Here is a 15,647-nt window from a genome sequence, read left to right as displayed (position 1 = left end):
TTCCAATATTGTTTTCCTTCAACACTGTTTTCTTGATCTTTTGTGTTTTCTTATGGATTTTAGAGTCAGCTTGTCAATATCTACAACAAACTTCTGCAGGGAGTATGACTACTATGGCAGTGAACTTAAAGACCTATTTAGTGGGATTGACACTTTTGTAATATTGAGTGTTTTATATATAATTTAAAATTTATTTCAAAATTTTATATTTCCCTGAGTAGAGATTTTCCACACCTTTCATTGGATGTATTCCAATTGTTTTTATTTCATTTATTTTTAAGATTTTAAAAGGCAACCACTTAATAGTTTTTAATTATTATTTGTGTATGGGGAAAGAGTCTATTATTCATATTGACCTTATAACAGCTAATAAAAATTTCCCCAAGCATCCCTTAAAGTAATTAAATTAAATTAGGGGCGCCTGGATGGCTCAGTCAGTTGGGCATCCAACTCCTGCTCGGGTCATGATCTCTCAGTTTGTGGGTTCAAGCCCCGCGTCAGGCTCTGTGCGGACAGCTTGGAGCCTGGAGCTTGCTTCAGATTCTGTATCTCCCTCCCTCTCTGCCCCTCCCCCACTCGTGCGCACGTGCTCTCTCTCTCTCAAAAATAAATAAACATTTTAAAAAATTAAAAAAAAAAACTTAGAACCTATAACAATAGTAAAATGTTTTTTAACCAACTTGGCAAGAAGTTCGGTATCCTGTGATATCTAGAGGGCGAGGAAACAGATATACTGTAGGAGCAAAAACTATTGGAGAGCCTAGGAAAAATAACCTGACAACCCATTTTTTAAAGCATATACACTGGGGGCACCTGGGTGGCTCAGTCAGTTGGGCGTCCAACTTTGGCTCAGGTCATGATTTCACAGTCCACCGTCTGTGGGTTCGAGCCCCGCATCAGGCTCTGTGCTGACAGCTTGGAGCCTGGAGCCTGCTTCGGATTCCGTGACTCCCTCTCTCTGCCTCTCCCCTGCTCCTGCTCGCTCGCTCTCTCTCTCTCTCTCTCTCTCTCTCTCTCAAGAGTAAACATTAAAATAAAAATTTTTTTTTAAAGCATACACACCGACACAGTAATCCTTGTTCCAGAAGTTTATCCTATAGACATGTTTACATATGGGCAAAATGAATACACTGCAATGTCATTAGTAATGGCAAAACATTAGAAATGACCTAAATGTTACCAGTGAGAGGCTGGTTAAAAGAATTATAACCATTCCTACAAAAATGCATACTATAGAGGCTTTAAAAGGAATGAGGCAGGGGTACCTATGTACCCCAGTAAGTTAAGTGTCCAACTCTTGGTTTCAGCTTGAGTCATGATCTCATGGCTTGTGAGTTGGAGCCCCACATCCGGCTTTGTGCAGATGGCGCAGAGCCTGCTTGGAATTCTCTGTCTCCCTCTCTCAAAAATAAACATTAAAAAAATAAAAAGAATGAGGCAGCTACCGCTCCATACACTGTTGTGGAACAACCAGGCAGTGTGTTTACAATGCTGCCCACCCACTCTGTACATGGACACATACATTTTTACACACAGAATGTATTTTTTTTTAATTTTTTTTTAATGTTTATTTATTTTTGACAGAGAGATAGACAGAGCATGAGCGGGAGAGGGGCAGAAAGAGAGGGAGACACAGAATCTGAAGCAGGCTCCAGGCTCTGAGCTGTCAGCACAGAGCCTGACGCGGGGCTCAAACCCACAGACCGCAAGATGATGACCTGAGCCAAAGTCGGATGCTCAACCGACTGGGCCACCCAGGCGCCCCAGAATGTATTTCTAAATAGATACAGAAAACATTGCTAAAATGATTGCCTGCAGGAAAGAAAATTGGACTTGGAAGTGAAGGGTGGGAAGACTTTTTAGTGTATGATCCCTTTGAACTTTTTGAATTTTGTGCCTTATGTATTTACTACCTATTCAAACCAGTATTTAAAAAAAATTTTTTTAATAAGAGTAATACATTAAGTGTAAAAGGTATTAAGCCATCTCCAAAAGGGAACTTCGTTAAAAGGCTTTGTTCCAGAGGGCGCTCTTGTTTGACTGTCCATGGGGTCTCCTGAACCCCAGTAATGATCCCACATGTGTGGGAGAGTTGGGAAGATAGGACAACATGCATATACGTGTGCACTGATGACAGCCCCTATCTCCTGCTAAACCATACACTGGTTTCATGGAGCATTCCAGAAAGTTTTAAGGAAGGATTTTCACAAAGCAAGGCCCAGAGAACTGTGAGCATCTTTGTTCTCCCACTGGAAATTCAACTGTATATAAGGAAGAGCAAATATTAAAATCATTTAAAGAGAGTTATTTTTCATAGTTTGCAGTACAAAAATGTGTTTCAAGTACATGTTATTGTAAAATAGTTGTTTGTACTTATGTTCTTATAACATCTGTTACGTTTACTCTTCCTCTAGTTCTGACTTTTAGAAATAGCAATAAATCTATTTTTTCATCCCCTAAAAGAAAAAAAAGATGCTAAGTAAACATATGAGTTAGGAAACTGTATTTTTTCATTTTCTTACCTTACTGATACTAAAAACATTTGTGGTAAAAGCAAATTATACACAAAAATCACAAAAGAAACCAGACCAAAAAGGACACCAAGTCCACCAGCAGACACAGCCTTCCCCAGATTTCGCCTATCACCTTCTTTGTAGACCTACTCTAGCGGTTAAAGTACCTAGCTTCTCTGGTTTTCGTCCAAGTTCCTACTGACCCACTTGTGTTAGTAGATGAGTAGGACAGATGGTAAGTTTTCTAACCCTCCGACTCCTTCTCTAGACCCTCTCATAATTTCTGTCAGTATTGTGGAAGATCTTATTCCCATACTAAATCTTTTATTCCATAATACTGTAGGGGAGAAAACATAATTTTCCCCCTACCCTTCCAGGTTCTTGGCTAAACTCCTCCCCCACTGTAATAAAGACAGATTAACTGGAGAAAATTTTCATTTCTTAAGTAAGGGGGACAACAATGGTGTGAGACTCAAAAGCAGCAAGGCAACTGAGGTTCATATACCATCCTGAGCTAAGAAAAGAAATAGGGTCTGAGGCTCCTTTCTAATTTCTTTCAGGCATTTGAGAGGGAGGTAAAAAGCTTTTCCCAAATCCGCTGGGTCTTGACTGCCTTCAGCTCAAAATAATTCACATGCGAAAGCTGCATATTTAAGGAATGGCATATTCTGCTCCCCTTAAATACCCATAGTGGTTCTACCTCCTTGATTAAACCCTTACTCATATGACAGGACAGATGACAGATTAAAACAGCTATACTTTTCAGATAACCACATCATTTTAAACCTTAAAATACAGACAAAAGTTTTCCTATCATACAAGCATGTTAAATGCAAGTATTAATAAACTTTCATCTCGAGATCTCCATACTAACCAAATTTCTGTTTGAACCCAAGTCAAATTTGTCAGCCAAAAAAAATTTCATGGTTTTCACTGAGTAGTTTATATAAATTATCACTCAATATGGAAGCAATCCTTCAAAACTTTATTATTTGGTTTCAGCTCAGAGATGTTGAGAGCTGAAAAGATGCTCATCCTAACCTTATTAACAAGAAAAAAGGCTGAACAGACTGCAAATTAATGGCTTCTGGTAAGCCCAGAGAACTGAGGTCACAGGGCAAATGGCTGTAATAAAATCTGGAGAGTGACAAGTGCCTTCAGGGAGACACAGGACCAAAATATTTGCTTACTTCAGGCAAAAGCTTTCAGGAAGATTAATTAGAATTTTTGATGACCTGCTGGAGGCCAAATGTGGGCAAATGTGACAGCATGAAGCTCCTGGGGAGGTCACAGTCATGCAGGGTTTTCTCTGGCTGGCTTTTCCCTGGCTGGCTTTTCCTCCTGGAATCCAACCAGGAGCTCTCAGGGAAAACTGGAGAAAGCTCTCCTGTGTGGTGCTGGCTGGGATAGGGAAACAGCAGGTACAGAGAAATCCTTTCCCCTCATCTTTCATACAAAACAAAAGGCTAAATCTGCAGGGGAGTGAGGAAGGACTTCAAAGTCTGTAGCCCAGGGTTCTGGTGAAGCCTCACTATAGTGGGGGAAGTAAATGGAGGTCTACAAAATAAAAGCCTTAATCTCATGGGGGAAGAACCTCGAAACCATTCCCAAAGACTTCAGTGTTTACCAACCACAACTGAGGAAAAGAAATGAGGGGCAAAGGAAAGGGAGAAAAAAAAAAAGCAGCCTATCCCTGGAGGAGGGACAGGAACACTTGTGAGGGCCACATCCCTGAAACCGTGGTTCACAGTACCTTCCAAACATTAAGGCTTAATGGGATAACATTGATAAACTGAGTTTCATCACCATTAAAAACTTCCATTCTGCACAAGATACTATTAAGACAATGAAAGACAAGCCAGAAATTGGAAGAAAATATTTGAATAGCACATATCTGATAAATGACTTGCATCCAGAATATATAAACTCTTAAAACTCAGTAAGAAAAACCCAATATTAAAATGAGAAAAAAAAAACAACAACACCCTGAAGCTCTTCACCAAAGATATGTGGATGGCAAACAAACATAGGAAATGCTCAAAATCATCTGAAGATCATTAGGAAAATGCAAATTAAAACCACAAGGAGGGGGTGCCTGGGTGGCTCAGTCAGGTGGGCAACCAACTCTTAGTTTTGGCTGGAGTCATGAGCTCACGGTTTGGGGGTTCGAGCCCCACATCAGGCTCGGCACTGGGAGCCTGCTTGGGATTCTTTCTCCCTCCCTCTCTGCCCCTCCCGTGCACTCATTCACTCACACTCTGTCTCAAATAAACAAACTTAAAAAAAAAAAAAAACAAAACGCAATGAGACAGCACTACACACATCAAAATGGCTGAAATCCAAACACAGACAATAACATGCTGCCAAAGGTACAGAACAACAGGCACTCTCACTCTGCTGGTGAGACTACAAAATGGTACAATGACTTTGGGAGACAATTTGGCAAATACTTATAAAGTTACACATAGGCTTACCATACAACCCAGCTGTTGCACCCTTGTGTATTTATCCAAGTGAATTAAAAACTTATGTTCACACAAAAACCTGTACACAAATGTTTAGCAGCCTCACTCATAATTGACAAAAACTGGAAGCAACCAAAATGCTCTTCAACAGGGAAACGGACAAACTGGCATATCCAAAATGGAATACCAGTGATAAAAAGGACCAAGTCATCGATTCATGCAACATAGATGAATCTTAGATGCATTTCACCGAGTGAAAGGATCCAAACCCCAAAGCCTATATATTGTATCATTCCATTCATAAGACATTCTGTAAAGGACACAACAATGGGGGCATAACACACATCAGTGGTTGGGGGGTGGCAGAGGCCGACTACTAAGGGAAAGCACAGGGGAAGTTTTAGGTGATAGAACTGCTCTGTATGGTTGTGGGGTGCTGGACGCATGATTTATGCATTTGTCAAAACGCACAGAAATGTACGTCACAAAAAGTAAACTTCAATGTATACAAACTATGCTAAAAAAAAGAAAGACAGCTAAGATGTCACAGGATTCCAACATGGAATGCAGACTGTGACAAATCTAATTAAATTACACATGTATGACATAGCATCACTGATGTAATCATGGTGGTGACTTCAGGGGACCTGACCCAAGTAACTTTGGAAAACAGTCATCTGATTAGAAAATGTAAAGATAAATACAAAAGGACTGTCTATCAACACTGTGCTCTAGTTGGTAAATTTGTTTTTCATGGGGGATGGTTAACAATTCTGAAACTGCTTTGCATGTATACACGGGTGAAATAAGTAACAGAGGAAAGTTATAGATAAACAAGAAGGGAAGCTTCTATAATGAACCCTGCCCTGGGGCTCTGGATTAAAGTCAGAGATGCCGTCAGAATGATCTCATGCTTAGCTTATATGTGTGTGTGTGTGCGTGTGTGTGTGTGTGTGTGTGTGTACACACACACACACAGGATAGAGATACAACTACAGACACGTATACATACATTAGTTATAGTGTAACTACATTAATAACAGGGTTATTACATTAATACATTAATAACAGGGTTAGTATACAGTGTGTGTGCAATCTGCTATACATACATACATTACCCTAGCTCTCTCCCCCTGGAGAAAGCCATCATTCCCCAGTATCAAAAAGCACTCCCAGAAGTCAGATCTTGATTTCTAAATGCAATTCTCTGATACAGAGCTCCAACCAGGGCTCCTTGGAGAAATGGCTGATTCCAGAGCTGCAAGAAGGAAAACATGAGGAGCCCAGAGGACACCTCTGGCATGAAAAAGTAAGGAAGCATTAAAAAAAATAGGATCATATCAAAAGGACACAAGATCCAAAATGAAGGAATTCCTCATAGCCAAAGCTAGAATAATTTGAGTAACACAATGTGATATTAGATTATAACCCAAAGAGTAAGGATCAATGAGCCCACACAGGTATCAATAACTGAATAAGGGAGTGGAGAATGGCTCATCTTTCCTACAGAAGATTCCTAAATAATACACGTAAAAATCTCCCTTCCAGTAGGTAGAGTTTAGTCGCCTCACCTTCTGAGTGTGGGCTGAATTTACTAACTTGCTTCTAAAGAACAGAATGTGACAAGGGGATAATGGTAACTTTAGAGGGGAGAAACCAAACAAACACCACTTGAACCAAGTAATAAAGGTCAGCATCACCAGCTATGTAGTGTGAATGTCATGTATCCCTGATGCCTACATCAAAACCCACAGATACTCTGTTACGATGTGTTGAAAAGGGGGCTTTTCTTTTGTGTTATTCTCTCCAAAAACCTTTTAACTGCAGTTTACTTATTAAAAACAAAAAACACTAGACCCAAGCCTAGATTAAGGGATATTCTACAGGCTACCGTGCCAATACTCCTCCAAACTTTTGAGGTCACAAAAAATAAGATGCAGAAACTGTCACAGACCAGAAGAGACTAAAGAGACATGACAAGGAAATGCAATATGGAATCCTGGAACAGAAAACTAATGGAAAACATGAAATCCAAATAAAGTTTAAAGTTAATAGTAACATACCAATGTTCTTAATTTTGACAAATGTACCATGGGAAATGCATTCATTTGCTAGGGCTGTCAACTCAAAGTACCACAAGCTAAGTGGCTTAAACAACAGAAAGTTACTGTCTCAGAGTTCTGGAGGCTAGAAGCCCAAGATGAAGGTGTCAGCAGGAGGACCACACTCCCCCTAAAGGTGGCTAGGGGAAGGATCTGTTCCGGGCCTCTCTCTCTTAGCTTCTGATAGTTCTTGAAGCAGCCTAATTACAATCTTTACATCACTTCTCCCAGGATGCTTGTCTCCAAATTTTCCCTATATAAGGACAAGAGTCATTTTGGATTGATCCAGTTATCTCTCCTCCTGTATGACCTCATCTTAACTATTTATGTCTGCCATGACCCTATTTCCAATTTGGCTGTTAGAAGACGCTATCTGCCATGGGCCCTGGGGTTTCCTTGCGGTTCCTTCCTGGGTCGTGAACCCAAGAGCCTGACCATTCTCTTTGCCTGGTCATTTTCAGGGTTGTATTTGCTGTGAGCAACTTTACAGAAAGGGTAATGTCTCCCTCTGGGACAGGAGAGCAGGCTTGCTTACAGCTTGCTACAAACCAGCAGGTTCCCCAAATTCAATTTTATTGTTCTGTAATGCAACCCACTGCACATGCAGGCATTCTTCTGGGCCTTCTATGTCACCCCGTGGAACTTGGGGAGCAAGGAAAACCAACACAAACATCAAGCTCAAGGCTGTTTGAAGCGCCACTAACAAGAGTTTCATATCCTCTGCCACCATCCATGTAGTAAAGGCTAACTATTAGCTTGTAATTGGGGTAAAAATCAAATCCCAAGCCCAATGCTGTCCAGTCAGCCCGAAAGCCCTTGGCCCTCCACCTGCCCCCTCCCCATCACAGCCCTCTTCCTCTGTATCAAAATATAACTATCCTGATTTGTACAGTAAACACAAAGTATAAATCCAAAAACATCATCTATTTTTTTAAAATGGATATATTTTTCAAGTCTTTTAGTCTAGAAGTTCTCCCTTCATCCCCTTCTTTTCCTTACAATTTGTTGAAAATAACAGGCCAATTAACCTGTAAAGTTTCCCAGGGTTTTGCTGATTCCACATGCATGCTACATACTTATTTTTAACAGCTGTCCATTTTTACATATCAATTTAATCAGTCCCCTATTGGTAAACACTGAGTAATTTTCAATTTTTGCTATTTCAATGATGCAGGAATATTTTTAAGCATGGATCTCCAAGCACGTAGGCCAAGTACTTTTCAGGACATTTACAGAGGGTCAGACTTTGAGCAAAGAATATTACAGAATCTCCTGGTAATGCCATTAGAATGACGTACATGAATGGACAAATAAGATTTTTTTCTTACCTGAAAAATTCATGGCCTTCTCAAAACCTAAAAACAACTGTTAGTTCATTAACCAAAATCATTCAAGCGAAAGGAGATAAAGCTTCCAGTATTTGCATAATTTATGTATAGGTTAATTCTGCAGAAAAAATTAAATATCTTTTCTGAAAATATCACAAATTTTTAACAAAATCTAGAAAAGGTTTCTATAAAGAAAAATTGCCATATTAGGAAAAATTACAGAGACTAGAGTTGGAAATGGAATTCACATACAATCCACATTTGGGCAGGGAAGGGGGAAGGACATAAGGGATAAAGGACAACAGAGAAGGGAAAGAAGAAATGCTTCTAGCCAGAACCATGATAAAGGAGGAAAACAGATGTAAGGTGGAAGGAAATTAGAACTTTCTTAAATCTTTATTGTACATCCAAGAAAGACAACAGGTTCACATTTACTTTTATTTTCAAATATTTTCTTAGGCAATCAGCAAAAGCTGTTCCTTATTATTAACTTACCATTTAGAAGTTTTCCATGGACACTATGGTAAAACATTTGACTGAACACTTAATCCTGAAAACACCTCTAATGAGTTATATACCAGAAACTCCTTTCCACAGATAAGGAAACTGAGGCCCAGGGAAGTTAGATCACTTGCCTAGAGTCATACAGCTTTGGGGCAGGACCAAGATTCAAATCTAGGTTTACCTCATTCTAGAACTATTGCTCTAACCATTATACCCCTAAACAGACTCTCCCAATCATCTTCTTCAAATGATATCATCCTACCCACTCTAACTCACTCCACAGAACTTTTTCTACTTCCATAAGGCCTGGGTGACCCGTTATTTACATCTGTTCCAAGGAGAAACGTGAAGGAAACTTGCTGAAATGTATAAACACCATCAACACACAGCTCTGTGCTGAACTGAATGCATGAAGTCGGCCAAAATAAAACTCCTAAGCCACACACAACTTTAGGATGTCTACTTTGCTAGAACATAGAAATATTCTGGCAAAATCCATAGTAGCAACATTTCCCAAAATGTGCAAAAAGATGATTGGTGCTGCTACGCAGAAAGATAAATGGTCCATGGTCAAATCAGTCTGGGGAAAAAAACTTAAACAAATATCAATAAGACATTTTAGTCCTTAATATGCAAATATTAAATATAAATTTTTAAACAATGAGCAGTTTTCTTACCTCATTAAAAAATTTTTTTCATGGAATATTTACTTCTTTGGACTTGTACTTTGCAGGCTACATTTTGGAAAACACTTTAGAGTTGTCATAAACATTGTGAGAAATGAACCTTTCTTTCCAGTACCTGGTACATAGGTATCTCAAAAATGTTTAAAAAGCTTGGATGAATAATCCATCATTCTAGTGATGCAGTTCTGCTATAACACAAGCCTAGGGCAAGCATCACGTTGTGGATATCCACACCTTCCATTATATGTAACATCCACTGCTGTTGAATGGAGTTGCAACCCACAGACACACCCAGGAAAATAGCCTACCTTTAGCCGAACATGATTTTCTCTGACATCTGACTTTCGTCTTTATCCAAACACGTATCTTTCCTACTCCTAAGATTTTCACCTATTTCCAGCAAATGTTGAATGCCATTAAATTTAAATTACTGTAACCCAAAAAGGACACCAAAGCAATGTAAGTAAGGTTCTTAGCATCTAACAACATTTAATAAATGCTGATTATTCAAGCTTCACTCAATCCTTCCTGACTTCAAATTGGACCAGTAAATTCCTCCACAATATTTCAGAGCCTCTCAAATGGTCTTTAGCTGTGTTCTATTCTCTCACCTTTTTGTCATAATCTACTTTCCATCTTCAATTATTACCTTTAGGCAGCTGGCTCAAACTTGCATTTCTTTACTTCTCCAGAGGCCTGGGCCCCTATTTCCAAATGCCTGCTAAAATTACAGAAGTGCATGGTGCCCTATGCTCAACTTGGTAAAAAACCAAATTTACCAACAAATTTCTCCCCAACAAATCTGTCTCTCCTCCTCTGTTCCCTAGAACAGGTTAAGGCATCACCATTTTTCTCAACCAGACTTGTTCTCTTCCCCTCTATGCCAACAATGTGAGGCAGTTACCAAGTACTGGAAAATCTATTTCTAAAACAACTCTCTCTTCCATTCCATTCTATTCCCATTGCTGTAAGCCATGTTACAATCTTCCTTTCTGGCAGATTTCCAGAACCTTTGCCTGGTGGTCTGTCTATACTTCACACTGCCACCAGAGAAAATTTTGCAAAAACATAATTTTAATCTTGTTCCTGCCATTCAAAAATGGTCAATGACTCCCTGTCACCTTCAAAAACATCCAAGTTACTTGGCATGGCCTTCAAGTCTCTACATCGGATCCTGGGTGAAATGGGCCCACCACCACATAGCACTCCTTATAACACAGATACTCAGAAAGCCCTAAACGTAACCTCTGTTCTCCCATCACACCTTCTTGCCACATAGAACAAGCATATTGTGTAACAGAAAGAAACCAGATTTTAGAGTCATACAGATGCAAACATTAGTTTAGCCACTCACTACTGTACACCCTCAAGCAAGTTATTCTCAGGGCCTCAGTTTCTGCATTTGTAAAATGGAGATAATAGAATCACTTTAGGATTACTATATGAACATCCACTTATTCCCATCTCCACATGTTGAAACCATAATTGTTCTTCAAGGTCCAGATCAAATGAGTTTCCTCCAGTAAGCTTTCATTGGTTATAAAGTCAGTATCACTCTATCCCACCTTTGTTCACACCTTTAATTTATTTGGCCTTTTTACCACACTTTGTCAAATATCCTTTTTTTAATTTAAATTAAAGTTAGTTAACATAAAGTGAAGTCTTGGCTTCAGGAGTAGAACCCAGTGATTCACCTCTTACATAGGACACCCAGTGCTCATCCCAAAAAGTGCCCTCCTTAGTGCCGAGCCCATCCCACCTACCTCCCCTCCAACAATACTCAGTTCTCTGTATTTACGAGTCTCTTATGGTTTGCCTCCCTGTTTTTATCTTATTTTTCCCTCCCTTCTCCTATGTTAATCTGTTGAATTTCTCAAATTCCATGAGTGAAATTATATATCTTTGACTTATTTCACTTAGCATAATACACTCTAGTTTCATCCATGTTGCTGTAATAGGCAAAATTTCATTCTTTTTCATCACCAAGTAGTAACCCACTGTGTATATTTGGCCTCTTTCCATAATTTGGCTATTGTTGATAGCACTACTATGAACATTGGGGTGTACGTGTCCCTTCGAATCAGCACTCCTGTATCCTTTGGATAAATACCTAGTACTGCAATTGCTGGGTCATAGGGTAGTTCTATTTTTAATTTTTTGAGGAACCTCCACACTGTTTTCCAGAATGGCTGCACCAGTTTGCATTCCCACCAGAAGTGCAAAAGTGTTCCCCTTTCTCGGCATCCTCACCAACATCTGTTGTTTCCTGAATTGTTCATTTTAGCCATTCTGACAGGTATGAGGTGGTGTCTCATGGTAGTTTTGATCTGTATTTCCCTGATGATGAGTGATGTTGAGCATTTTTTCACGTGTCGGTTGGCCATCTGGATGTCTTCTTTGGAGAAGTGTCTATTCATGTCTTCTGTCCATTTCTTCACTGGATTATTTGTTTTTCAGGTGTTGAGCTTAGTAAATTCTTTATAGATTTTGGGTACTAACCCTTTATCTGATATGTCATTTGCAAACATTTTCTCCCATTCCATCAGTTGCCTTTTAGTTTTGTTGATGGGTTTTTTTTTGTTGTACAGAAGATTTTTATATTAGTAAATATTTCTAGGCCTTTTTATTAGACTATTCATTTCTTGAGGTCAGGAATGGTCTTTCATAATAGTATCTCAAAATACTTAGTTCATTGCATATAAAGCAAGCACTTAATGTGTATCTGTTCAAAAACCGTAGATTATAAATTGGTTGACACAAATTCTAGATCATCACCTAGATATACAAAATAAGACTTGACTGCTGTCGTGAAAACAATAAGTAGTGTCATTTCATGCAGCCCATCCAGTGAACCTTCATATGGAAAAGAACTACTTTCAGAAATAAGACCACAGTTTTCTCCGTGTTGAGATCGAATTTATATGGAAGAAATGAGCTTTTGCACATTAAATGCTGTGTAAGAGTTTAAAATATAATATTATGGAGGGGCGCCTGGGTGGCTCAGTCAGTTAAGCATCTGACTTCAGCTCAAGTCATGATCTCACAGTTCGTGGGTTCAAGCCCCACGTCGGGCTCTGTGCTGACAGCTCAGAGCCTGGAGCTTGCTTCAGATTCCGTCTCCCTCGCTCTCTGCCCTACCCTTGTTCACACTCTATCTCTCATATATAAATAAACATTAAAAAATGTTTTTAATAGAATATCATGGAGAAAGAAAGAAATCTTTCCATGAATAGTTTTGCAAAAATATGTCCACATCAGCCTATGGATACAAATGAAACCTCATTAATAGGTTCTACTTGCTTGCATTAGCTTGATAAACCTTGCCCCCCTTTCCAGGTTCAGGTCTTCATCCACAATCTTTGAAGGGTACGAATGTCATACTGTTATCATAAATCAGTCCTATCCACTTCTCATAACTCTGCCAATAGTACTGCCATCAGTAGCATGCTTTCATCACTCCATTATGAAATAAAAAGGGCTCTTGCTCTATTGGCTTTCTTAGAAGGGTCACGGAAGGACTCCTTGGAATACAGCCGATCTCTGAAGCACATGTAAAAGCCAACACTGGGATAAGAATGATTCAGTCTTCAAGCCCTGCTGAAAGTTCAGTTTATCTTCCTTCTCACACTGTGGTTTATGCCTCAGGTCACCATAGTCCAGGTGATCTGGATTCTGTCATGTCTTTCTATTCTACCTGGGTGCATGTGTATAAATATGAATCTGTAATATTAAGTTCTTAGTCCTAGAAACTCCTCAGCTCCCATGTATATATGCTGACTAAAATAATTAAGGGTAGGATGGGATATTCCAGTCTTAATTTGCCCATCTCCACTTAGGCTTACCTGAAACAGATTCTGCAATAGTTACTTAATGCCCACTCTGCCTCGGGCTGTAAAGTGCAATAGGAAAGTCTATGGAGCCAGACCGACTGGATTAAAATTCCACCTCCTATTTACTAGCTGGGTGACAGTGAGGCATACATATTACATAGCCTCTCTATCCTTCAATTTCTGATCCATTAAATAGGGATAAAGCCATATAATCCCTTAACCAAAAACCCTTGGGTCCAGATAGGTTCCAAAATTCAGAAAATTTTCTAGATTTTGGAAAGGTAACACAATACATATTAATGCTATAAAAAACATCCCAAGTAGAATCTGGTCAGTACACTGCAGTAAAATGCTTTAACACTTCTGCAGCACACGATGAATATGCGTACCTATTAGGATAAAGAAAAAAGAGCTTCAAGTACATTCAGGTCAGATTTTGTCACAAAATGCATTTATCACAAACTAACCACAAACTTTTGGTTTTGAGGTTTCAGAATTACAGTTAAAAGATCCACAGTATCTATTCTATAGAACTACAATGAGAATTAACTGAGCAAATACATATCAAGTACTTGGAAGAGCACCTGGCATACAATAAGTGCTATATCAGAGTGAGTTGGCTTTTTGTTTGTTTGTTTTTTTATGTACAAGGTACTTGCCAGGCTACACAAGAGTATTTTAGTCCATTTGAGCTGCTATAACAAAAGTATCATAGACTGGGTGATTTATACAACACTTCTCACAATTCTAGAGGCTGGGGGGTCCAAGATCAAGGCACCTGCAGATGTAGTCTCATGAAGTCCCTCTTTCTAGTTCACAAAAGACTGTCTTCTTGCTGTGTGCTCCTTCATAAGGGAAAAGAGGTGAGAAAGCCCTTTGGGGTCTCTCTTATAGGAGCACTGAGCCCATTCATGAAAACACCACCCTTCTTACCTAATCATCTCCTAAAGGCCCCACCTCCAAATACCATTGCATTGGGGATTAGATTTTAATATATGAACATAAAGTTCAATCCATAGCAGAGAGACACAAAAATTAATAAAAATTATTTCTTCCTTGCAAAATGATAAACTAAAAACATCTAAGCTTTGGAAGAATGTTATTTGAACGATAGTAGCTAACAAATATAAAATAATTACACACCAAGCACTAGTGCTAGATTTTTAAGTGAATTATTTACCATTCATAAGCACTCTAAGATGGATAGTATTATCTTCATTCTGTAACATCTAAAAGGAAGCTGAGAGAGATGAGATAATCTACCCAAAATTAAGTAGTGGACCCATTATTTAACCTAAGCATTCTGGGGCACCTGGGTGGCTCAGTCAATTAAGTGTCCGACTTCAGCTCAGGTCATGATCTTGCAGTTCTTGAGTTCAAGTCCCAGGTCGGGCACTGTGCTGACAGCTCCGAACCTGGAGCCTGCTTTGGATTCTGTCTGTCTCTCTCTCTCTCAAAAGTAAATAAACATCAAAAAATAAAAATAAACCCAATCAGGGGCACCTGGGTGGCTCAGTCGGTTGGGCGTCTGACTTCAGCTCAGTTCATGATCTCACAGCCCATGAGTTCAAGCCCCGCGTCAGGCTCTGTGCTGACAGCTCAGAGCCTGGAGCCTGTTTCAGATTCTGTGTCTCCCTGTCTCTCTGGCCCTCCCCTGCTCATGCTCTGTCTCTCTCTGTCTCAAAAATAAAATAAAAACATTTAAAAATTAAAAAAAAAAAATAAACCCAATCATCCTGAATTGAAGACCACACTCTTTAATTTTTTTTTTTAACATTTATTTATTTTTGAGAGAGAGAGAGACAGAGCATGAACAGGGGAGGGGCAGAGAGAGAGGGAGACACAGAATCGGAAGCAGGCTCCAGGCTCTGAGCTGTCAGCACAGAGCCCAACGCGGGGCTCGAACTCACAGACCGTGAGATCATGACCTGAGCCGAAAGTCAGACGCTTAACCGACTGAGCCACCCAGGCGCCCAAAGACCACACTCTTATTCATAACTTTCTACCATCTTGTACAAGTTGTGTCAAGTCTTGACACAAGTCTTAAAAAATTGGGAACCATGTGGCATAAAGGTCAACAAAATCTTCCGGTATTTTCCACTTCCCTAAGAACATTTTATATTACACATCATAATCTAATAATGCCAGCAAAACAGAGTCCAAACTTACCAAATGCTGCAGTATGATATTCGTCCTTTTGAATGAATTAAACCTGAAAC

The 15,647-nt window shown here is 39.4% G+C and overlaps 1 protein-coding gene across 2 annotated transcripts in view; it reads right to left on the bottom strand.

Moving 5' to 3' along the window:
- The window catches only part of HIBCH (3-hydroxyisobutyryl-CoA hydrolase), a 71,911-nt gene that overhangs the window by 47,235 nt on the left and 9,029 nt on the right, over positions 1–15,647 (bottom strand). For both annotated transcript variants that reach the window (XM_049615328.1, XM_049615327.1), the window contains exon 2: positions 15,598–15,640. In XM_049615328.1, coding sequence (XP_049471285.1) covers positions 15,598–15,640 — 43 coding nt within the window. The remainder of the gene's footprint in view (positions 1–15,597; positions 15,641–15,647) is intronic.

The sequence above is a fragment of the Panthera uncia genome, assembly GCF_023721935.1.
Source record: "Panthera uncia isolate 11264 chromosome C1 unlocalized genomic scaffold, Puncia_PCG_1.0 HiC_scaffold_3, whole genome shotgun sequence".
Classification (NCBI taxonomy): Eukaryota; Metazoa; Chordata; class Mammalia; order Carnivora; family Felidae; genus Panthera; species Panthera uncia.
This window is presented reverse-complemented; position numbering and strand designations above follow the sequence as displayed.